The sequence below is a fragment of the Meriones unguiculatus genome, chromosome 14 (genome assembly GCF_030254825.1).
Source record: "Meriones unguiculatus strain TT.TT164.6M chromosome 14, Bangor_MerUng_6.1, whole genome shotgun sequence".
Classification (NCBI taxonomy): domain Eukaryota; kingdom Metazoa; phylum Chordata; class Mammalia; order Rodentia; family Muridae; genus Meriones; species Meriones unguiculatus.
In genome coordinates this window covers 67,647,545-67,669,804 of record NC_083361.1, presented here as the reverse complement: position 1 = coordinate 67,669,804, position 22,260 = coordinate 67,647,545, and the positions used below count along the sequence as shown (strand labels likewise).

Here is a 22,260-nt window from a genome sequence, read left to right as displayed (position 1 = left end):
TATGTGCCTGCAATACACAAAGTGGCCAGAAGAGGGCGACAGAGCCCCATGGAAAGTGAGTTACAGCCAGTTAGGAAATGTCACGCGCCAAATTTGGGCCCTATGCAAGAGCAGCAAGTGCTCTCAGCGGCTGAGCAGCTCTCTAGCCTTCTTTCAGTATTTTAAAAAAATGCAATCTTATCCACGTACACAATATTCTTTCCTCTCTTTTTGCTTCTCACCATCCCCCGAGGCCTCCCACTGGCATTTCTTTTTGGCTTCTTTTTGGTTCTCAGGTGCATCAAGTTTAACCAGGCCCTTTGTAAGGATTCTTATTTGTTAACACGTTAAGTTACACATTAAAAGTGAGCTGTGTGTTTAATTAGAAAATTGCTAATTTATTGTGTGTTTTGCACCTCTTTCTGTGTATCGCAGGCATGTCTGGTCCCCAGGCTTTCGGGGGGGGGGGAGGCTGAGAGAGGACCACTAGGAGAGAAGGAACAGAAGAACATGCCCAGCTCCGATGCTTTAAGCTTGTAAAAGAAATCATGGTCTCTCTGTGTCGATTATTTTGGAAGCTAGCGGGGTTAAAAAAAACCGTTGCTTTATTAATTAGTATCTTATGGCAAGAAATGAACGCAGATAGGCTGAAAGCACTATGCTTCCCCTTGGGATCTCCTAGTCTCTGGGTTTCAGCTGGAAGGGGCTTCCCACTCTGGGGAGTCTCCCCTCATTTAGTCCTCCCAGGAAGTGACCTCACAGATGTCCCAGAGACACGTCTCTTAGCTGCTCATTGATTCAGTTGACAAGACTAACCATCACACCTAGCACAAGCCAAACAGCAACCTCTACATGCTCGTATGTCTGTGTACAAATACTCCCCTCCCCCCGTTACTTTTCCTTCATCCCAGCATGGCTTCTTCTCTGCTTCCAGCTGCTGATTCTTTCCCAGAGTTCCTATCTCCTGCCCCCCCCGGCCTTTACTGCCTCAGCTATTGGCCCTTCAGCTCTTTATTAAACCAATCAGAAGGTGTTGGAGGGGGAGTTTACCAAATATGATGCAGCCAAAGAAAAGCAACAGAAGAGTCCAGCCTGTGCCCATCTCTCTGCTGGTACAGAGACTAGCATTTGAATAATACAAAGGCAGTCTTTACACGGTGCACCCAAAGGGCACCCCAATGCATGTGTGCCACGGTGCCATGGCTGTCAGAGGAGAACATTCAGGATGTAGCTCTTTTTCTCCACCACATGAGTCCTGGAGATCGAACTCAGATTTTCAGGATTGGCAGCAAGCACCTTTATCTGCTGAGCCATATTGCTGGCCCCAGATTTTATCTATCTATCTATCTATCTATCTATCTATCTATCTATCTATCTATCTATCTATCATTTTATTTGTGCTTTTGTGGGGAGCAGAAGAAGGGATGTGGGAGAGAGTAGTTTCAGTTTTGTTGTTGTTTTGAGAAAAGGTTTCACTCTGTAGCACTGGCTGTCCTGGAACTCACTATGTAAACCAGGCTGGCCTCGAACTCAAAGAGCTCAGCCTGCCTCTGCCTCCATAGCTGGAACTGCAGGCTTGCACCACCACAGCCATCTGAGGAGTGGCTTTGAGGCAGAGTCTCTTGTAGCCCAGGTTGAGCTGGGGTTTTTTGTTACTGATCCTAGAAAGAATTCTCATTTTGTTTTCTTTTTCTTTTCTTTTTCTTTTGTCACTGAGGCACTTTGCACTCGGAGGAGACGGGGCTGGACACGGACTGTCACTGTTGCCATCCCCTCTGCACCCAATCCTTTACCTTGGCTCTCCAATAATCTGGGATGCTGGAAACATCCATGGCACACACATTTTTCTCTTTTAAAAATTAACATATATTAATTATATAGAACAATGATGTTATAAATACATGCATACAATGTACTTTGACCAGTATTTTTAAAAATAACTTGATAAATATCTCTTATACATTGTTTTCTTTTTACTTATCATGCATACCATTTTTTTTAAAAAGACATATTTATTATGTATAGTGTTCTACCTGCATGTATGCCTGCATGCCAGAAGAGGTCACCAGGTCTCATTATAGATGGTTGTGAGCCACCCTGTGGTTGCCGGGAATTGAACTCAGGACCTCTAGGAAGGGCAGCCAGTGCTCTTAACCTCTGCACCATCTCTCCAGCCCCCACTTTCTTTTCTTAGTCTTTTTTTTTTTGGGGGGGGGGCGCACAGGGTCTGATGCATCTCAGGCTGGCTTTGAATCCCTTATGTAGCCATGGATGACTCTGAACTTCTGATCCTCCTGCCTGTACCTCCCAAGTGCTGTTGGGAGTACGCCTCTTGCTCTCTCTGTTTTGAGACATCTGAGGGGTTTCTCCGCCTGCCCCCTACTGCTGTGCATAGCATACCAGGTCAGGCGTTACTCTTCTGTGATCTGGGGACATCCCCGGCCAGGCCTAGCTGAACTGGGGAGTTCCAGTTTCAGCGAGAGAGCCTGTCTGGGACCCGAGCCCAGAGAGGAGGGCACCCCACTAAGCCACTGTGCATGGCATAATGGCAGACCCTGACATCGTCAGCCCTGCTCCCCAGCACCATCTGGTAGTCCGTAGGCTGCCAGGCAGGCTTTGTGTCACTCCACACTGGCCCAGGAGCCCTCCCGTCCCAGCCTGCTCTTCCTGCGTTCCTGATACTTGCTAACTTCCTGGTGACGATATGAGTTCCTGCTTCCTAACCCCAGCTAAGGAGGACACCTGTCGATGCTTTTCCGTTAGTCCACGGGGGCCGTCATCTTCATAAAGCAGGGGTGGTGATCCTAGCACTCTGGAGGTGGAGGCAGGAGGATGGGAAGTTCCAAGTTGAGAGAGGGAGGTGGGGGCTGCGTCCACGAGAGTTGAAAACCTTACAACACTATACCACGTGACCAGCGCTTTTAGTAACTCTCTCGTGGGCTTTACAGAGGCTCTAAGACCCAGGCAGGTCCATCTCCGTGAGTGAGAGCTGACCTGGTCTACACAGTGAGCTCCAGGCCAGTCAGGACTGCAGAGTGAGACCCTGCCTCAAAAATACACAAGTAAACAGAAAACTCCCCCGACAACCCCCTCACACACACACACACACACACACACACACACACACTCACTCTCAGCAGGAGCTGCAGCTGGAGAGAGAGAGATAAGATGCAACTGGCTGCCCTGGCAGTTGATAGGGTGTTTTGTTCCTTTGTGGGTATGGGTCAGAGGTCAGCTGGACACAGGCATGTGCATTCGGGGTCCAGAGGTCAACCTTGGGCGTTCTTTCTCAGGACTTGTTTATCCTGCTTTTGGAAACCAGGCCTTTCCCTGGGACCCAGGCTTTGCTGATGAGATCAGGTTAGCTGGGACCTGTGGGTTTCTGGGTCCCAGGAGCCCGCACCACCCTGGGCTTTTTTTGTGTGTGTGGGTGTTGGAGGTGGAACTCAGGTGCTCACGCTTACAAGGCAAAAGCTCCTCACCCACTGAGCTATTACCTTGGCCCACACGGAGGGCTCAAACTCACAGACACCCAACCGCCTCTGCTGGGACTGAAGATGCCTGTGTCGCCTATGTGTGTCTTGTTGATGCATTAAATCACAGTTTCTAGCTGCCTCCTTGCAACCGCTGCTGTTTGAAGAACGGCACCAGCGCGATGAGCGAAGTTCTGAAAAACTTGCAGCAAGTGTAATGTGCCATGAAAAGTCTGTGATCAAGACACAGGTGTGGCTAGCGCCACGTGGCAGCTGGCCTGAGCCCACAGGTGAAGGGGCTGGATTTCAATAGGAGACTAAAAGATAAAAAATGAAGCTCCCCGGGCTGAGAACCTCTCCTTTTGTCACTTTATAGAGACGCCAGCTGTGCAAAGTTACGTGAAAACAAGAAGAATAACATAAGGAATCTCCGCTTGGTTCTGGTTCGTGTGTGTGTGTGTGTGTCTAAAACCGGCAACACACAAAAAAGCATTTTGTGTCAGTAACAATAGAAAAAAGGGAAAGGAACTGAGAAGAGGAGAAAGGAGAAGGGGTCTATGCAAGGGTGTTGGCCTAGTGTCACCGAGCAAGCCGGCGGTCCCCGCGCCAGCCTCGACCCCTGAAGGAGTCGGAGCCCCTTCCTCCTGCTGGCTCTCAGCGTGGGGGTCGGCGCGGGGTTGCCTCACTGTGGGCAGACAGCAGGAGCAGCAGGCGGCGGGCACACGCGGAGACTGGCAGGACCCGGCGGCGGGGATGCGCGCAGCTGTGGGGCCACTGCTGGGCACGACCGGCCAGGCGCACCGGCTCCGCCCGGGACAGGAGGGTCCGCTTCGAGCCGGACGGCGGCGGCCGGAAGGTGGCGGATCCGAACTTCGGAAGGCACGTGCTCCGCGCCCCTCTCGGAGGGGACCGTCCGCCGCGGCTACGCCCCCGGATTTCAGCGCAGGGGAGAAGCTGCTCACGCCCCTCGTCTACGACTCATTTCCAACGAGAGGGGAAGGGGTAAAATAAAGCAAACTCCCCGCCCGACCGCGGCAGGACTCGAACCTGCAATCTTCTGATCCGAAGTCAGACGCCTTATCCATTAGGCCACGCGGCCGCCGGCAGCGGAGGTGCCTCTCCTTCGCTTAAAGCGCCGACGCGCCGGCGGCCGGGCTTCAGACCGATCCATCTTCCCCCGGGGAGAGGGGGATCCTGAAGGGCCGCCCCCGGAAGTCCCCGCCGCTCCCCCCGCGGGCGGGCGGCTCCATTGGCGGCGCTCCCATTGGGCGCTCGGGGGAGCCTCCCGCCCGCCTCTGGGCAGCCGCGGGACCGGTCCCCGCAGACGGGAAGTTGCGGCTGCTGGCGTGCCCGCGCGCCGGCCGGGGGCTGCGTGGGCCGCGCGGAGCGGACGCCGCGTCGTGGCCAGCGCCGTGGGCCGCCGCCAGTCGGGGGAGCGCGGAGCGGACCGAGGTCTCCGGCGGGTTCGGCAGGGGGAGGCCGGGCGCGGCGGCGGCGTCCGCGGCCGGGGAGCGCGGCCCGGAGCAGGGCGGCGGCCGGCCCCCGGGGCGCGCCGCGGTGGCGTCGGCTGCGGCGACTGCCCGGTGTGGCCGCCCCCAGACGGGGCGCCCTGGGCCGGCCCGGGTGCGGGCGGGGACCCCGGGGCCCTGGCCCAGCCGGCGGGCTTGAAGCCGGGCGCTAGGCCCCGGGGCCGCCAGCCGCGGGTGATGCTGGCAGTTAGTCCGCCCGGCGCCTGCTGGGGTCAGGGCCGCGCGACGAGCGCGCCCTCTGGCACTGCTCGGCGGCCCGTAGAGCCCTCAGCCCCATTCCACAGAGGAGGAAGTCGGGGCCTAAGGAGCTCGCCCAAGGTCACGCAGTTGGAGAAAGCCGAAAGTCTGGACTGCGTCTCCCGATTCCAGCATCTCCAGCGGCTTCTCCAAGTTCACTGACGAGCCTGGGTGGCCCTTCCCTCGGGAGGGGCAGTGCCGTTTCAAACCTAAGGTTGTTTGGAGGCGTAACCGAAAAGCGTGCCCACACGCTCTGGCCCTTTGGCCAAGATCAAGTGGAGAAAATGCTAGGCACGCGGCAAGTGCTTAATGAGGGCTAAGCTGTCTGTCCAGGGGTACGCCACATGTAATAACACTTTGTCATCTATTTCCTTTAGGATTTGTGTGAGGAGGGCAGGCATGGTGAGACCTATTTCACTGACAGGAACACAGAGAGGGGACGTGTCTCTCCCTGAGTCTTTCGGCCAGTAAAAGCTGTCAAGCTGGAGCCCAAGGCCAGGTGTCCCGACTCACAGCGGGGGGCTCCCTGCACCAACCATGAGCCGCCTGCTCTGGAAGAAGGTGGCCAGCGCCAAGGTCGGCTCAGGGCCAGGGCCAGCCACGGGACGCTGGGTCTCCAGCTCCGTCCTCGCCCCCGTCCCCAGCGACGGGCGGCCGCAGTCGCCAGCGCCCTCCTCCGAGGACAGGCAGCAGCAGCGGCTCAACCCTCTGCTCATCCAGATGCTGTCGAAAGGGCTGCACGAGCAAATCTTCGGGTGCGCAGGGGAAGCCCCCGACGAGGCCGCGGTACGCCGCAGCATCGAGCACCTGCAGAAGCACGGGCTCTGGGGGCAGCCGTCCACGCTCTTGCCAGACGTGGAGCTGCGCCTGCCCCGGCTCTTCGGGGGCGACCTCGACCAGCACTTCCGCCTCGTGGCCCAGAAGCAGAGCCTGCCTTACTTGGAGGCGGCCGCCTCGTTATTGGAGACCCATTTGCCGCCCCAGCCCCAGAGCTGGGCCTGGGCGGAGGGCTGGACCCGGTACGGCCCCGAGGGGGAGGCCGAACCCGTGGCCATCCCCGAGGAGCAGGCCCTGGTGTTCGACGTGGAGGTCTGCTTGGCAGAGGGAACCTGCCCCACTTTGGCGGTGGCCATATCCCCCTCGGCCTGGTAAGTCGGGGTCAGGAACAGGGGACTACCATTTGTAGGGGGCCCAACTTAAACCTTTCGGTTTAGTGAACATTTTCCGAATTCCTGCTGTGTGCTGGATGCTCATTTAAGGACTGCTGATGTGGTGAACTAAAACCTGCTTAATCCTGCTTCTGTGACGCTCAGCTCTGGTGGGAAGATACACAGGCTCTAGACAACACCCCAGGGAATGGCAGGGGCCATGCAGAGATAGCATTGCCTTTGAGACAGACAGACCATTTGAGACTGACCACCAGTTTGTGCCTCAACCCCTGGCCCCAAGCAGCTTCCGTGAGAAGTTAGTCTGAAAAGACGTTTGCACCGTGTTTGGTTTTGGGAATGCTGATGGTTATTTTGGACAGGAAGATGTTCCTTTTGGCGGGATTGTTCTAGGCAGTTTAAAATGCTCACCGTCTCCAGTGTCCTCCGTAAATGCCAGACCAAATCCTGTTCAACCTTTCCAAGTGCCCCTGGAGCTGGCCTAGGCTTGCCCACTCCCAGCTCAGAAATACTACTTCCTTCCAAGTCATTAGTTTGGTCCCAAACAGGTTCTTCTTTTTAAATAACTTTCTAAGTGCTACCCAGGTTTCTTTTTCAAGCAATGATGGCAGTACTGTTTCTCCCCTTTTTTTTATTCTTCATTCCAGGATTAAAATACTATTTACAACCTTAATGCTTTCAGGCCTGGCCAGCAAAAAAGTTGGCAGTTTCTTTATTCCTATTGGAAGCTACATCTTTGTAAAGAAAGCTGCGAAATGTTATATATGCAGTTGAAAATGGTGAAAGCATGGCTAAATAGATAAGGTAGGCATTAATGGCTAAAAAGAGCAAATCTAGATGATTTTGCATTCACTTAGTTGAAGTTACGATAAGAACCACAGGGCTTGTGTAACTTGGTGGCCAGAGTCAAGGGGAATACCAGCCATCGTTTGGAAAGATAAAGTAGGCTTTGGTGGCTGAAAAGAAGCCAGTGATAACGAGTTTTTTTGGTCAGGTTTTGGAGAAGTCAAGTCCCCCTTTCTCTCTTTCCACCTTCCTCACTTAACTTCTTTCTCTTTTCCTTCCCATTCTGCCTTCATTCTCATTCCATTTTGCCAGGGGTGTTAGGGGCATTGCTTAGTCTGCCTGGTGGCAGAGCCAGTGCTGAGGCCCGGGTTTATGCAAAGACCTCTTTCTCTTAGTAGTCTGCTGTACTGGCTGCGGGCAGTAGCTGCGGGCAGTACCTCCAGAGCAGTCCACACTTAACCTGGCGTGCCTCTGCCCCACGGTTGGATAACCTGGCCAGCACAGCTTGTAGCAGTTAGGTGGAAGCCTGGACAGCTGAGCCTCCCACAAGGGAGGTTCCCAAAGGCTTTTGGTAAGGGCTTTGATCAGTCATTCACCTGAATGGATATCATCCAGACCCTTGGCATTTCGGAGACCAAGGACAACTTTAGAATTGAAATCATGGATTCCAGCTCATCTTAATTTTGGCTCTCCCCCCCCCCCCCCCCCCCGTCTCCTTTTTATTTACTCACAAGTAAGTTTATATTAAGATGGCTTCACGCACAGCTCCAGGCCTGTCTCCAGACACCAGCATGACTGAAGAAGTCCTTGTCATCCTCATAGCTTCATGTATTTAGCATTCTTGAGCTAACGTTGTTTCAAATGGCTTTGACGGGCTGGGGTGAAAGAGGAAGGGTTCCAGCTTGGCTGCCTTATGCAGCCCCACCGTGGAGTGTGTGATAGATTTGCCAGGCTTAAAGAGGCTAGTTTTGCTGTTGGAAACTTGAGGCACATCACTCTTGTGTTCCCTAAAGGCTACAGGGTGCTCCATCAGAGCCGATTTGTCCACTGTGTGGCCTCAGTCTTTGGAAGTGGGTGTGGCTTGTGGCAGGGCTTTTGCAGGGGCCGTTCTCCCCACTCTGGGACCTCGAGCATACTAGCCTTTCCCTGAGTCAGTGTCAGGCCCTACAGATAGCACTCATCTGTCTCCCCACACCCACTCCGGCACATGCGCATGCTCTCTCATCCTGAGGAGCTCTGTGGCATCTCACTGAGGGCAGATGCTCGTGTGAGGTGCATGATTTATCTTGTCCTTCAGACTCTTTGCAGCCGTCAGACGATTCACCGTGTATGTGTACACAGCATTTGTCATTTCCTTTTTTTCTTTTTTGCCACGTTCAGTGAAAAATTCTCCACCTTGGGTTGTATCACCAACTGTCTCCTTTATTAGCACTTGGAACATTAGCTGTTTTGTGCTTAAAGACACACGGGGTTGGTCATGTTGATAAAGGCCACAGAGCTAGCGGCAGACTCAGCTTTGGGCCCGCACGCCTTCCTGCACATGGCACCCAGTAGCGTAGCATTTAGCTCTGTGTTAAACTGTGGGAGTTGAATAGTGAAAAAGGCTTTGCAACTTCTCTCCTCAATGATCCCCTGGCTTCTGTGAGAGTGAGTAGCACCCCCTGGGGACCTGGCATGCCTGGGTGGTATGGAGCACAAGTGTAGCCCTTCATGGTAAACCTGCCCACCTCTCCCCTCCTTCAGGTATTCCTGGTGCAGCCGGCGGCTGGTGGAAGAGCGTTACTCCTGGACCAGCCAGCTATCGCCGGCTGACCTAATCCCCTTGGAGGTCTCTGCTGGTGCCGGCAGCTCCACACAGCAGGACTGGCAGGAGCGGTTAGTGGTGGGGCACAATGTCTCCTTTGACCGGGCCCATATCAGGGAGCAGTATCTGATTCAGGTACGGCTCGTGGGAATGGTATTCTGTTTCGTAAGGTGGGCCAGGGGCCGCGTCTCCTTTGCTAGGGGAAAGCCTTGCCTTCTTGGCCACTGTTTCCACGCTCTCTGCAGCATCAGCAGGGACGTCTGTTGACCAGCCCTGCTTGGTCTCTGTGCAGCTGTTGGACCTCCAGAACAGAATTAAAACACTAGTGTGGTGTTTGAAACCGTTATGACACCTCTGTTCTCCAAAGGTTGCAAGGAGCTCCATCACAGCTGTGCTGGCGCAGGACTGGGAGTTGTTCCAGGATCAAATGGCTCTTACCTTTGTGTGGCATTTTAGAGCTTTTAGGGGCTCCTACCTGCAGCCTGGGCCACATCCTGCCTCAGCCATTGATGGGCAGTATGATCCTCTTAACATAGCTAAGGCTCAGTTGTTTTTTTTTTTTTTTTTTTTTTTTCTGTAAAGAGAGCTAGCAGAAGCTCCTTCAGTGGACTCTGAGGAGAGTTTGAATAGCACACATGTCAGACAGTCAGACTGCCTGGTGTGTGCTAGTTCTTAGACTGTAAAAACACCTTTTCTTTGAATCTTCACAGCTGGCTAAGGGGAAGAGCAGGGCGACACTAAGGCATAGCCAGCCTTGCTGACTTGCCAGGCTCCACAGCATGTGGGGGTAGGGTCAGAACCAGAGCTGGGGGCCTGGCCCCTGGCTCTGAAGGTCTTGTAGTTCATCTATCCAGAGTTGCCCAGAGCTGTCGCTGGAAGCTCGAAGTGCTTGCACATTGGTACTGAGCCAGCTCTGCACGTTCAGGAATTGGGCAGGTGTTAGGGCAAGCATGGGACTTCTGTTTTGTGTTGGAGGCTGTGGGGGGGGGGAGGCTACATGAGATGCTAAGGTAGGGCGGGGGTCAATACCCACCACTGAAGCAGTGGCCAGCCAGCCCCTCTGTTGCAGCGCCTCCTTTCTGCCCTACCCTCAGGGCTCCCGCATGCGCTTTCTGGACACTATGAGCATGCACATGGCCATCTCAGGGCTGAGCAGCTTCCAGCGCAGTCTGTGGATGGCAGCGAAGAAGCAGGGCAAGCGCAAGACTCAGCGCCCCGCACAGCGAGGTCACAAGTTCCAAAGGAAAGGCAGCAGTCCAGTGGTGAGTGCGCGTGGGACTGCGTCCGCTCGGCGCCCCGTCACTGGTCTACCTGTTGGGCTGACCTCCCTCTGGTCTCTCAGATTTCGTCTTGGGACTGGATAGACATCAGCAGTGCCAATAATCTTGCAGACGTGCACAGACTTTATGTGGGAGGACCTCCCTTAGAGAAGGAGCCTCGGGAACTGTTCGTCAAGGGCAGCCTGAGGGATATACGGGAGAACTTCCAGGTAGGTGTGCTGCTGGCTCAGACCTCAAGACACACGGGCTGCGACTGACCTGCAGCTGGGCGTGGAGAGGGCCAGCTGTTGGGGCTGCCCCTGAGACGTGGCAGTCGTAGCAGGTGGTTGTCCCTGTCCCGCCCTGTGCCCCCTCCAACAAGTTCTTGTCACCTGTGCTAGGATCTGATGCAGTATTGTGCCCGTGATGTCTGGGCCACCTATGAGGTTTTCCAGCAACAGCTGCCACTCTTCTTGGAGAGGTGAGGGGAGCCAGGTGAACTCCCGGGGGTGGGGAGGTTTGGTACTCATCCCATTACAGTCAGGTGGGGCTGACTCTTCCTCAGGGTGCTCACTAGCTTTTCTGGGCTGAAAGAATGGAGCCCCTCTATTCAGTAGTATCCATGTGGGCACCTCTGGGCACTCCAGGGTTTCTGGAGCTCTAGGGGCTCATCTCATGTGTGTGGTCCCAACTTTCTGTCTTGTGTTTTTTAGTGAACCAGTCTGATGATATGGTCAGTGATGATTGTTATTCAGACCTGGTTCAAACCTTGGCTGCTGTATCCTCAATGACCTAAGACAAGTAACTTGGTTTCTGTGAGCCTCAGTGTTTTCATGAAAAAATACACACAAGTCTACTCTGTTCCTGGCTGTGAGGTCCATACGCAGTCACTGGCATGTATGGGGTTGTTAGCACAGTGTCTGGCACAGACTTTTCTCTCAGTGGTCCTCATTCTTTCTTTTGTCATCCATCATTTTCTTTCTTTTTTTTTTTTAATTAATTACATCATTTTCCTATCACCCCTGAAGAGGGGATGTTATTTGCATGTTACAAGTAGAGGAGCCGAGGCCCAGAGAAGCCAGGTGACTAATGCAGGGTTGGGTAGCAGTCAAGCTGAGAGCAAGCCTGTCCGATTTTAGAGCTGTGCCACATGGCTGGTTGGGTTGAACTTGTCAAATTGTCTTGGGAACTGGGCCCACGCCTTGTTTCCCGTGGTCATTTATGGCAGCCCTTCCTGCCTGTCCCTAAGGTGCCCCCACCCAGTGACTTTGGCTGGCATGCTGGAGATGGGTGTCTCGTACCTGCCCGTCAACCAGAACTGGCAGCGTTACCTGTCTGAGGCCCAGAGCACGTATGAGGAGCTGCAGGGGGAGATGAAGAGGTCGCTGATGGATCTGGCTAATGACGCCTGCCAGTTGTTCTCGGGGGAGAGGTAGTCAGGTTTGGGGCAGGCTGGGTCAAGGCAGGGGACAGGCGGGCAGGAGACCTCGGCTTTTCGCTCAGCCTTAACTCTAGCCTGGTGGACTGGCTTTGCAGGTACAAAGACGACCCCTGGCTCTGGGACCTAGAGTGGGATCTGCAGGAGTTTAAGCAGAGAAAGGCAAAGAAGGTGAAGAAGCCGGCCTCAGCCAGCAAGTTGCCCATCGAGGGAGCTGGGCCCTCTGGGGAGCCCACGGATCAGGAAGGTGGGAAGCTGAGGTGGGATATGGGACAGGGTATCTCTGGGATAGTCCTAGGACCCAGGGGTGGGGGTGGGGTCCCTTGGGAGGGGTTGCTGTAGTCTTTCAGACCTGTGAGTCCCTTCGGGGCCTAACCTCCTGAGCCCCGCGCAGATCCTGGACCACCCAGCGAGGAAGAGGAGCTTCAGCAAGGTGCAATGGCCCGCACCCGTTTACAGCAGCTGAAGAACACCTTAGACACCCTGCCTAAGCGACTCCAGCACCTTCCTGGACACCCGGGGTGAGACTGGTTCTCTCTGGCATAGAGGCTGTCTTGCACGATCCTCAGGGCACTCCTTGTTTGGGCCTCTTCAAGATTTTAGACCTTGGTTGTCCTGCGTTCATTCCACCTTCCATTTCTTCTTGCCTGTGTTTACCCTGACCCCTGTAGCTTTCTGGATACATTCGACACAGTGCATTGAGCCCCTGCTGTATGCATGCCACCGGTGGCAGTTGCAGGGGCACAAATGGAGCTCATCTTCCTTGTAGGGGCAGCAGGCGTGCAGACCAGCCAGTGAAGCAGTCCTGTAAGAGACATAGTTTATAGTTTCGAGGCAGTTCTGTTCTGCCTGTGGAAATAAAGGGGCCGTTTCCTTGAGGAGGCGCCTGCCCTTCATTGCTGTCTTAGAGACAGAGATGAGAAAAAGGACCTCCATAGTGACCAGTGGTGTAGCCTCGCTGTACTTTTGTGACCCTGGATGCAAATGCCTTGTGTGTGCTGCTAGCGTCACCTCGGGCTCTGGTGAACAGCCTGTGAGAGACAGCTGTGTGTCTAGAACAGTGGGAGTTCTGGGTCAGAAGGGAGATCTGCTTCTGCTTGGAGTCTGCAGTGAGGCTTGCAAAGGAGCTTTGACTGGAGGGTGCCACTGAGACACATAGGGTTTTGCCTTCTGAGGGAACCTGAATAATTTAGGAGATACTATATCGGTCCAGAGCACCCCACCGGAGAGGACTAACATCTTTGGCCTGAATCACCAGAACGCCTGGAGGACTTGGAAGGGCTGGGGTACAGCATGGAAGAAAGACCCTTTCTTACTCCCCAGTGTGACACTTCTTTTTTTTCCTCTGGGGCTGACTAGGTGGTACCGGAAGCTGTGCCCTCGGCTAGATGACCCTGCATGGACGCCAGGCCCCAGCCTCCTCAGCCTGCAGATGCGGGTCACTCCTAAGCTCATGGCGCTGACCTGGGATGGTTTTCCTCTGCACTACTCACACTCCCATGGTTGGGGCTACCTGGTGCCTGGGCGTCGAGATAATCTGACTGAGCCCCCAGGAAACCCCACTGTAGAGTCAGCTGGGATAGCCTGCCCCTACAGGTAAGATCCAGGTTTGGCTGCAAGGCCCTTCTTTACTAGAGTAATCAAGGTCAGCTACGGCTGCTGGGAAGAGCTGTGGTCCCGGCGTCTGGGTTCTGGTTCTCTTTCCCAGCGGCACAGCTGCCTTCACAGAAACGCTGCGGGAAGGTTTTGGATGTGGCCGGGAATCGGCAGGCTTGCCGCTTTTCTTGAGTTTGAGTGCCGTCCACATGCCAGCCACTGTAGCTGAGGGTTCTGCAGCGCGGATCTCACTTGGCTTCCAAGCAATTCCATGAGAAGAGAGTTTTGCTTTTTAAAATTATGTATTCGTTTTTTTGGAGATGGGCTCCCTTTGAAGCCTAGGCTAGCCTGGGATTCGTTATGTAGCCCAGGCTGGCCTCCATCTCAGGGCAGTCTTACTGCCTCAGCTTTTCTTTTTTTTTTTTTTAAATTACTATTATTTTTAAATTTTTACTTACATGGCAGGCAGAGGTTAGAAAAGATTGTTGGATCCCCTGGAACTGGAGTTATGGATGGTCATGAACCACCATGTGGATGCTGGGAACCAAGCCTGTGTCCTCTGGAAGAGCAGAAAGTGCTCTTTAACCACCTGGCCAACTCTCTTCCCCCCTTTTCCTCAGCTTTTCCACTACTGAGATGATAGGTACGAGAGTTACCTGGTCTGCTTTATATATTAATTTATTTAGTTGGTTGGTTGGTGGCTTTAATTTTTAAATTTTATGGTGCTGGAGATTGAACTCTGTCCTCACTCATGCACAGAAGGCAAGTATTTTACCAGGCCTGGTATGCACACTTATAATTGACAAGAGCCTAGAGAAGTTGGTTGACCTGTTTGAGGCAACAAACCCTGAACACTGGACAGACAGGTGTTACGGAGAGGTCAAGGTACTGACTGCAGCTCAGAGTCCTGGTTCCAAGGACACTGGAGGTCAGTGTCAGGACAGTGAGCCAGCCTGTTCACTGAGCCCACTCATGGCTGACTGGACAGGAGCTGGCTCCACAGGGTGACTTCAGTCCTGATGTCCCCTGCTTTGCTTCCAGGGCTCTCAAGCATAAAGGAGCTTGGATTTTGAGTCAGACTAGTTTTCAGAGCCCAGCCTGTCACCAGTGAGACGTTGTTTGGGTTGGCCACTCCCCCTTTAAACACCTTCCTCCGAGCTGAGTGAGATCTAAACAAAGGGGCAGTAGAAAACCCCAGCAAGCTGCCTGGCCTGAGCAGGCCTCCAGTAATCAGCAGGTCTCTCTCCGCCCAGGGCCGTGGAATCCTTGTACAGGAAGCACTGTCTTGAACAGGGGAAGCAGCAGTTGGAGACCCAGGAGATAGACCTGGCTGAGGAGTTCTCACTCACTGACAGTGGTGCCATGTGGCAGACGGTGAGGACGTGCTCTGAACGTGAGCCTGTTGGAGGAGGGGTCTGTTTTCCTAGGAAAATGGGGCACTTTTGCATGGGAGCTGCCACTGGCTGCTCACACTAGACTGGTCTGAGTTCTGTGGCGCGAAGGGCTAGTGGACTCAGGCCCACAGCTGCTTGTCTGACACCTGATTCCTGGGCCCATCCAGGTAGAAGAGCTAGGCTGCTTAGAAATGGAGGCTGAGGCCAAGATGGAGAATTCAGGACTGAGTCAACTCCCAGCTCTGGTGAGAAGATGCCTGCTTGGGCTCTCTGGGTGGGTCATGGACGCCTGGGACATCCTCTAGCTCACATAGCTCTTTCCGACCAGAGTGCACGAGGTCTTGGGAGGCTTGGAGCTAGTGCCCTGTTCCTCTGTGGCCCTGTGGGTATAGGGAGAGCAAGGAGGAAACCTATGACCATGCCTTCCTTCACTTTCCAGTTTGCCTACTCGGTTTCAGGCCCTTTTCCCATCCCCCTACCCCCTGGCCCTTGCTGAATGCAGGTGCTGGAACAGGGCCTGATCTGGGTGTGTGGCCCCCACAGCCTGCTGCTTGTGCCCCCAAAACCAGCCAGCCCACTTATCACCATGGCAACGGACCTTACAATGATGTGGATATCCCTGGATGCTGGTTTTTCAAGCTGCCTCACAAGGTATAGTTTGTGCCTTCCTCGTGTTCTCACTGTGGTTATGGCCCACAGTAGAACTTCATTGGCAGCTCAGACCAGGAGACAGCTTTTTGTGGGATTGACATAGTGGAGCAGGCTATGGTCTCTTACTGCTTTTGAATTTCATTTGAAAATTGAATGGTGAGAGGCGTCCTGGTGGGATTAACTGACAAGGACATGTCAAGTGTCTGACACTGTATCTGTTGTGTGGTAGCTCTTATTGGTTGTTGTCAGCTTTGTCTGACCATCTTAGCGTTTGGATGTGTGTACTTGTAAATGTGCAAGATTCTAAGGTGGGAATTGCCACAATTACTGGAGGTTCTAGGTTCTGCTGGGAGAAAGCTGAGGGCCCATGTCAGTCCCCTAGCAGGTGGTCTGCTGCCTGTCTTCCAACCCATTTTCTTTGTCTTCTACAGGATGGGAACAACTACAATGTGGGAAGTCCCTTTGCCAAAGATTTCTTGCCCAAGATGGAGGATGGAACCCTGCAAGCTGGCCCAGGAGGTGCCAGTGGACCCCGTGCCCTGGAAATAAATAAAATGATTTCTTTTTGGAGGAATGCTCATAAACGTATCAGGTAGGCCAAAGTGGGGTGGCAAGAGGCCTGTCGGTGTGGCCGTCAGGAGTCTGCAGCTCCAAGCTTCCTTTCCTCCGTTCCAACTCTGGCTTTCCTGCACTTGCCTGGGCTACTCGAGAGGAAAACAGCTACAGTGTAGAGGCTTGGCTGTTTGTCCAGGTGACACAGATCTTGGGCATGTTTGTCTCTCCCTCTCCGGCCTCTTTCTCTGATTATATAGAGTGGTGTGGTAGGACTCTGATTGCTCTCCCCAGCTCCCATTAAACCCCCTACTTTAACTGCGGGAACCATGGGCTGTCAATAAGGACCTTAGAGGGCTGGTTATGTGTTAACCTGTATTAGGGTTTGAGAGCTGACCCTTTCTGCAGTAGCAAATGAATTTATCTCAAAGGTTGTTTCCACAACCATCATGGTTGTGATCATAAGCCCTTTGTGAGGGGGTTGGTATAGCCCACCCTGATTCTTCTGTGGGGCCCAGATCCTCCTGTAGGGTCTAGCCTTTGGCTGAGCCAGAGCCTATCCTGAGTAAGGTTAGTGAGAAGAGGGTTGATGCCAGGCTTCAAAGGCACAAAGCATCCATCCCTGAGGCTGATCATGTGCAAATGCTGATGAGGTAGATTATGCAGCCATGGCTGCGCTGAGCTTTAGTCTTCTTGTCCTACAGCTCCCAGATGGTGGTATGGCTCCCCAGGTCAGCTCTGCCCCGTGCTGTGACCAGGTATGGCCTACTGAGTGTTCGTGGGGATAGAGAGCTGAGTGGTGTGGGCCTTGCCGTCAGAGCAAGCTGCTGAGGCGTCTCTGCTTCTGCCTATTGCAGGCACCCTAACTTCGATGAGGAAGGCCGTTATGGGGCCATCTTGCCCCAGGTGGTGACTGCCGGCACCATCACTCGCCGAGCTGTGGAGCCCACATGGCTCACTGCCAGCAATGCTCGGGTACATGTCCTCTCTTCCTGGCTTCTGCTCTTCCTCTCTTAGGTCTCTGGAAACTATTGGAGCCTTTGGAGTTTTAGCAAGGGACATGAGAAGGAAACTAAAGTCTGGGTTGCACAGGGCTCTGGTTCAAATCTGGCTTCATGTCATCCATTCCTTTAGCAAATGTGTTTTAGGTGCCTGCTGCTGGCTAGTCAATGCCACACATAGTGGCCATAGTTATTATGGAGGTTAGATGAGCCAGGTCAGTGGGCGGGTCTGGCATACAGTGTATCTTCATTTATCAGCCTAGTGCTGACAGGGGCCATCTCTGAAGCTGGCTCGGGGCTGTATGGCACTCTCTAAAGTCTTCCCTCAGGAAAGACCCCAAGTACTTTGTCAGCACTGGTCCTAGAAATCCAGGGTAGCAGTTGGGCTTCTGGGTGGGCCTGACCTCACTCTTCCTGCAGCCTGACCGAGTAGGCAGTGAGTTGAAAGCCATGGTGCAGGCTCCCCCTGGCTATGTCCTCGTGGGTGCTGATGTGGACTCACAGGAACTGTGGATTGCCGCTGTACTTGGAGATGCTCACTTTGCTGGTATGCATGGTAAGCTGGGCCTGTGGTGTGGGCAGAGGTGAGGTGGCAGGACCCTTGCCCCAGGAGGCTGGGCTAGCTATTTCTGAGCTGCTCACTGTTCTCTCTTCTCCAGGCTGCACAGCCTTTGGCTGGATGACACTGCAGGGCAGGAAGAGCAGGGGCACTGATCTACACAGTAAGACAGCTACCACTGTAGGCATCAGTCGAGAGCATGCTAAGGTCTTCAACTACGGCCGTATCTATGGGGCTGGGCAGTCATTTGCTGAGCGCCTACTGATGCAGTTCAACCACAGGCTCACAAAGCAGGAGGCAGCTGAGAAGGCCCAGCAGATGTATGCTGTCACGAAGGGCCTCCGCCGGTGAGGGTCCCTTTTCCACCCACATTAGCACCCATGACCACAGGCCTGCTTTACAGCTCTCTTCTTTTCCATCATCTCTGTGTTGTCCCTCTAAAGCTAGCTGCAGAATGGTTTAACCTTTGGAGTTGTAACATGGTCTTTATAGTGTCAGTTTTTCCCTCACAGGGTAGTGCGGTACTTAGGGTTTACTGTCATCATTGGTCATCTATAGCTATAATTATGTGATGCCTGCAATAGCTTCAGGATCCTATGCTCATGGCCATAGGAATAAGAGTGAGCAGATAGACAGGAACCAAAGGAATAGAAACATGCAAATGCAGAGTGTAGGCTAGTCTTGACAGGAGGAGACAGGCTCCCAATTTACTCTGGTCTGTTTGGTCCAGCAGTGCTACATGCTGTGTGCTCAGGGCCTTCACAGGCTTTTTAGCAGGGTCACGTACAGGGGAAGAGAGAAGGACATTGACAGCTTTTGTTGGGTGTGTGGTGTAGCTGATTGCCTAGGGTGGACTCGCGCACAGTAGGTTGGGTGGCTCATTCACTAAGTAAAAAACAAAGGATCTACCGACTTGCCTATAGGCCGGGTGATGAAGGCATTTTCTCAGTTGAAGTTCCTGCTTCCCAACTGACTCTAGTTTTTTTTGTCAACTTGATATAAGCTGTTCAGCACACTCACTTTGAGAAAGCCTGAAAGCTGAGTAATGCAGGTGTAAACTGTAGCTCCTGGAACCAGGAGCTGGTTGTTCAGAGCAGGTGGGTGTGGTGTCTTAATAGGTTTTGTGTTGTGGGCATGTGTGCTGGTGGAGGTAAGAAAGTGACGAGGAAGGAGGAGGTTGGGCCTTAGTTGTAGAAGCAAAGACATCACACGAATTTGAACAGCAGGCCTAAATTGCAGGGAAGCCCTGATGTTCCTTCCAATAGGTGACATGGTTCTGAAACCCTTAGGAACCTGGGGATGCCTACAACTCAGAGTCTGGGGCAGTAAGAAGCTGGGCTTGGCCGTCATGTTTTTGGCTTCTTCAGGTTCCTTCTTGCCCTCAGGGACCACTGTACTTTTTACTCCTTGCTGCCTCCTGAACTAACAGAAGGCCGCTGTTGGTCATTGTGCACTTCAGTGCAGGCAAGTCCTGGGACAGCACGACCAGGAATGGCTTGTATTGGAATCTGCCCTTTACTGGGCTAACCTGATGTAGCCCAGGCATTTGGGGACACAAAAGCCCCAGTTTCTGTGTTGTGTCCCTTCCTAGCTGCTGATCCCATCCAGTCATTCAGCCTCTTTGAGCCTACTTTCCCTGCTGAAATTAGCCTCAGGAGAGACACATGACCATGGGGTGTTTGGGAAATTGAGTGTGAGTGTGCTCTAGAGGCCATCTAATAGGAATGACATGGTGCTACTACCCACAGGTACCGGCTTTCAGACGAAGGTGAATGGCTGGTGAGACAGTTGGCTCTCCCTGTGGACAAGACAGAGGATGGCTGGGTTTCCCTACAGGACCTTCGAATGATTCGAAGAGAAGCTTCAAGGAAGTAAGAACCTTTTGTGTTTAAGATGCAGGGACTTGTGGGCTGGTCCCAAAGGGCTGATACATACATATTTATATATACATTTTTTTTTTTTTTAAAGCACTGAGATGCTAACAAAGCCTGACCTCATGGTTTCTGTTCCACCAGGTCACGCTGGAAGAAGTGGGAGGTGGCTGCTGAGCGAGCATGGACAGGGGGCACAGAATCAGAAATGTTTAATAAGCTGGAGAGCATTGCCATGTCTGACCAACCACGTACCCCAGTGCTGGGCTGCTGTATCAGCAGAGCCCTGGAGCCCGCAGTTGTCCAGGGAGAGGTGAGGTATCTTGCCACCCTTAGAGCATGGAGAAAAGGGGCAGGGGAAGGGCAAGAGTTCCTAGACTAGAGCGCAATGGTGAGTAGTGTAATCCCTCACCGATGTCCGCCCTTCTTCCCTAGTTTATGACTAGTCGTGTGAACTGGGTGGTACAGAGCTCTGCTGTAGACTACTTACATCTCATGCTTGTGGCCATGAAATGGCTGTTTGAGGAATTTGCAATTGATGGGCGCTTCTGCATCAGCATCCACGATGAGGTTCGCTACTTGGTGCGAGAGGAGGACCGCTACCGTGCTGCCCTGGCACTGCAGATCACCAACCTCCTGACCAGGTATGTTGGGCCCACTGAGCAGGTCTGAATTGTCAACTCAGAACTGAATGGTTTAGCTTATTATTTTTAAAGTTTATGGAAGTCCTAAAAAGAGATTTTAAAAGAGATTTATTAGGTCTGAAAGTGGCATGTGCCAGTACCAAATTACTCAGGTGGTGGCAAGGTCAAGGGACTTGTTATTGCTCCCCCAATAATGAGCCTGGAATCAATGGCTAAAGCATTTCAACTCAGAAAAGTGAGATGTTTATCTTTTTCTCCCCTAAATATTTAAAGTGCCAAAGGTGTTATTCTGCCTAGGAATAACGAGGAAGCCTAAATGCAATTTAGAAAACATGTGTTTTATGTTTTGGGTTGTATTTGTTTCTTGAGACAGCTTTCTATGTTAGTTCTTGCTGTCGGTAAGATTAAAGGGAGCACCACTACACCTGTTGAATTGTATTTTCTTATACTAAAACCTTAGTTATATTGATGAGCTAAATATTACTGTTCCCTGTTGATCTGCCACTCAGAACCAACCTGGGTAGTGCCCAGATCACAGTTGATCTATCTTTAGAAATGGGTAAATAACATTTACAGTTCAACACTGTTACCCATGCTCTCTTATTTTCTGGGCTTGGGGGTGGTTGGTTTAAAAATCAGTACCTATTTCTCATATATTCTCAATTATTTGGGTCCAGTAATTGAAATTAATTCTTTTAGTATCAATAAAGTATTCCAAACTGGAAAAGTGTGTTGAGTCCATAATTGTATTTCAGTATCTCAGAGTTATTAGGCTGAAAGTGGAGACAGTATAGCCTCCACTTGTGGTTTGCTACGTGTGGGTGATTGCTCTGTGGGGGGTCTCTGGTTACTCCTCCTGGAGTGAGGAGCCTGGACTCACAGCAGGGCATGGCTGTGAGCCAAGACTGGGTCTCTTTCAGGTGCATGTTTGCCTACAAGCTGGGTCTGAATGATCTGCCCCAGTCAGTCGCCTTTTTCAGTGCAGTAGATATTGACCAGTGCCTCAGGAAGGAAGTGACCATGGACTGTAAAACTCCTTCTAACCCAACTGGGATGGAAAGGAGATATGGGATTCCCCAGGGTGAGCACAATCTTTGTTCTTCATACACAGAATGAGAGGTGGCTCAGAACCTTGGGGCTCTGGGGAAGAGATCCACTTTTAGGCCATATTCTAAAGTGAATATGATATTAAAATCACAAAGGGAATTGCTCCAGAAAGTGGTTCATAGTAAATGAAAAAGATACTAGAGTTTAAAATATTCCATCTACCCTGATTCATCTTCAAAAAGTACACCAGAAATATTTAAAGATTTATTGTATAAGTCAAAGTGCATTCTTTGAAAAAAAGTATATGTGCTGAAAATGCCCAAAAGTGGTTAGAAAACTTGTTTTATATTGAAAATGTTGCTGAGTTATTCTCAGTGTTCCCACCCACCATCTTTCTGACCCTTGCGTTCAGATTCTCATTTCTGAGCTCAGTCATGGTTCTGGAGGCACCCTAACCAATTTCCACTGTCTTGCAGGTGAAGCACTGGATATTTACCAGATAATTGAACTCACCAAAGGCTCCTTGGAAAAACGAAGCCAGCCTGGACCCTAGCTCTGCCTGGAGGCTCTGTATTTGCTCCTGTGGAGCTTTGGAGCGTTGCTGGTTCCTAAACTCAGGCTTTCAGATGTGCTTTTTGCAAAAGGGTATGCCTAAGGCAGCCATTTTTCTGTAGCACGACCTGCCCAGAAGAGTCCTTCTAACAGAAGGCACAGTTCAGTGTGTTCAAAACCAGGACACCAACACCAGTGCAGGCCGTATGACAAGGGTACTGTTGGGCACAAATGAAGCAGATGCCCCAAAGGTCACATTAACTCAGGCATTTCTTCCTTTTCTTCTTGGCCGGTTCTCTGTCCTGCTGTGTGTGTGCTGATGCAGTGCCCTAGAAGGGAAGGTGATGGGAATAAAAACAAACACCAAAACTCCTGTATCAGTCATGCTTTTCCCCTCTGCCTCTCAGGTGGTGATTTAGAGTAGTACCTAACTCCTATTTGGGCTTTTTAAATACTAGGGCAAGATGAATCACCAATGCCACATATGACCTTTCTGAGCTCAAATGCAAGGAGACAAAGAGCTGGGAGAGATACACATTAAGGCCTAGAGCATGATAATCTAAAAGAAATGATCAAAATTTCTGATAAGCCACACACCCACGTTATTTTGCATAAACTAATTCTGAGCAGGTCTAGGCTACTGAGGTTATTTCTAACTTCAACAAACCCAGGATGAAAACCCTGTCCAAGGCAAGGGAACAGTGGGCTCAGATAATGAGAAA

At 52.2% G+C, this 22,260-nt stretch overlaps 2 protein-coding genes and 1 non-coding gene across 7 annotated transcripts in view; 1 reads left to right on the top strand and 2 right to left on the bottom strand.

Moving 5' to 3' along the window:
* Nucleotides 1-4,478: 4,478 nt before the first annotated feature.
* Trnar-ucg (transfer RNA arginine (anticodon UCG)) lies at nucleotides 4,479-4,551 on the bottom strand. Its single transcript has one exon. It is a non-coding gene; the product is annotated as a tRNA-Arg (tRNA).
* A 197-nt stretch (nucleotides 4,552-4,748) lies between these two features.
* Polg (DNA polymerase gamma, catalytic subunit) lies at nucleotides 4,749-21,907 on the top strand. 4 transcript variants are annotated; one of them, XM_021647041.2, is made up of 23 exons: nucleotides 4,749-4,904; nucleotides 5,596-6,366; nucleotides 8,914-9,109; nucleotides 10,069-10,236; nucleotides 10,317-10,463; nucleotides 10,635-10,714; nucleotides 11,483-11,665; nucleotides 11,770-11,918; nucleotides 12,066-12,192; nucleotides 13,031-13,267; nucleotides 14,521-14,641; nucleotides 14,829-14,906; nucleotides 15,205-15,312; nucleotides 15,744-15,904; nucleotides 16,569-16,622; nucleotides 16,722-16,839; nucleotides 17,286-17,421; nucleotides 17,525-17,771; nucleotides 19,173-19,295; nucleotides 19,440-19,608; nucleotides 19,731-19,939; nucleotides 20,860-21,020; nucleotides 21,463-21,907. In XM_021647041.2, exons 2-23 carry the CDS (start codon nucleotides 5,756-5,758, stop codon nucleotides 21,537-21,539), a joined length of 3,660 nt encoding a protein of 1,219 aa, XP_021502716.1. In that variant the 5' UTR covers nucleotides 4,749-4,904; nucleotides 5,596-5,755; the 3' UTR covers nucleotides 21,540-21,907. The 4 variants fall into 4 exon arrangements, with proteins under 4 accessions (XP_021502716.1, XP_060223381.1, XP_060223382.1 ...); XM_060367398.1 differs by having other exon boundaries at nucleotides 11,749-11,918; XM_060367399.1 differs by lacking the exon at nucleotides 11,483-11,665.
* The window catches only part of Fanci (FA complementation group I), a 55,507-nt gene continuing 54,911 nt past the window's right edge, over nucleotides 21,665-22,260 (bottom strand). For both annotated transcript variants that reach the window (XM_021647040.2, XM_060367397.1), the window contains one exon: nucleotides 21,665-21,867. In XM_021647040.2, coding sequence (XP_021502715.1) covers nucleotides 21,796-21,867 — 72 coding nt within the window. In that variant the 3' untranslated portion in view covers nucleotides 21,665-21,795. The remainder of the gene's footprint in view (nucleotides 21,868-22,260) is intronic.

Bases quoted from the DNA above. Each gene is read 5' to 3' on its own strand.
- Polg (XM_060367398.1), top strand. From the start codon at position 5,756: ATGAGCCGCCTGCTCTGGAAGAAGGTGGCCAGCGCCAAGGTCGGCTCA. The intron at 11,666-11,748 runs GTAGTCAGGTTT...CCTTAACTCTAG, and splicing joins CAGTTGTTCTCGGGGGAGAG to CCTGGTGGACTGGCTTTGCA. The intron at 16,623-16,721 runs GTATGGCCTACT...TGCCTATTGCAG, and splicing joins CTGCCCCGTGCTGTGACCAG to GCACCCTAACTTCGATGAGG.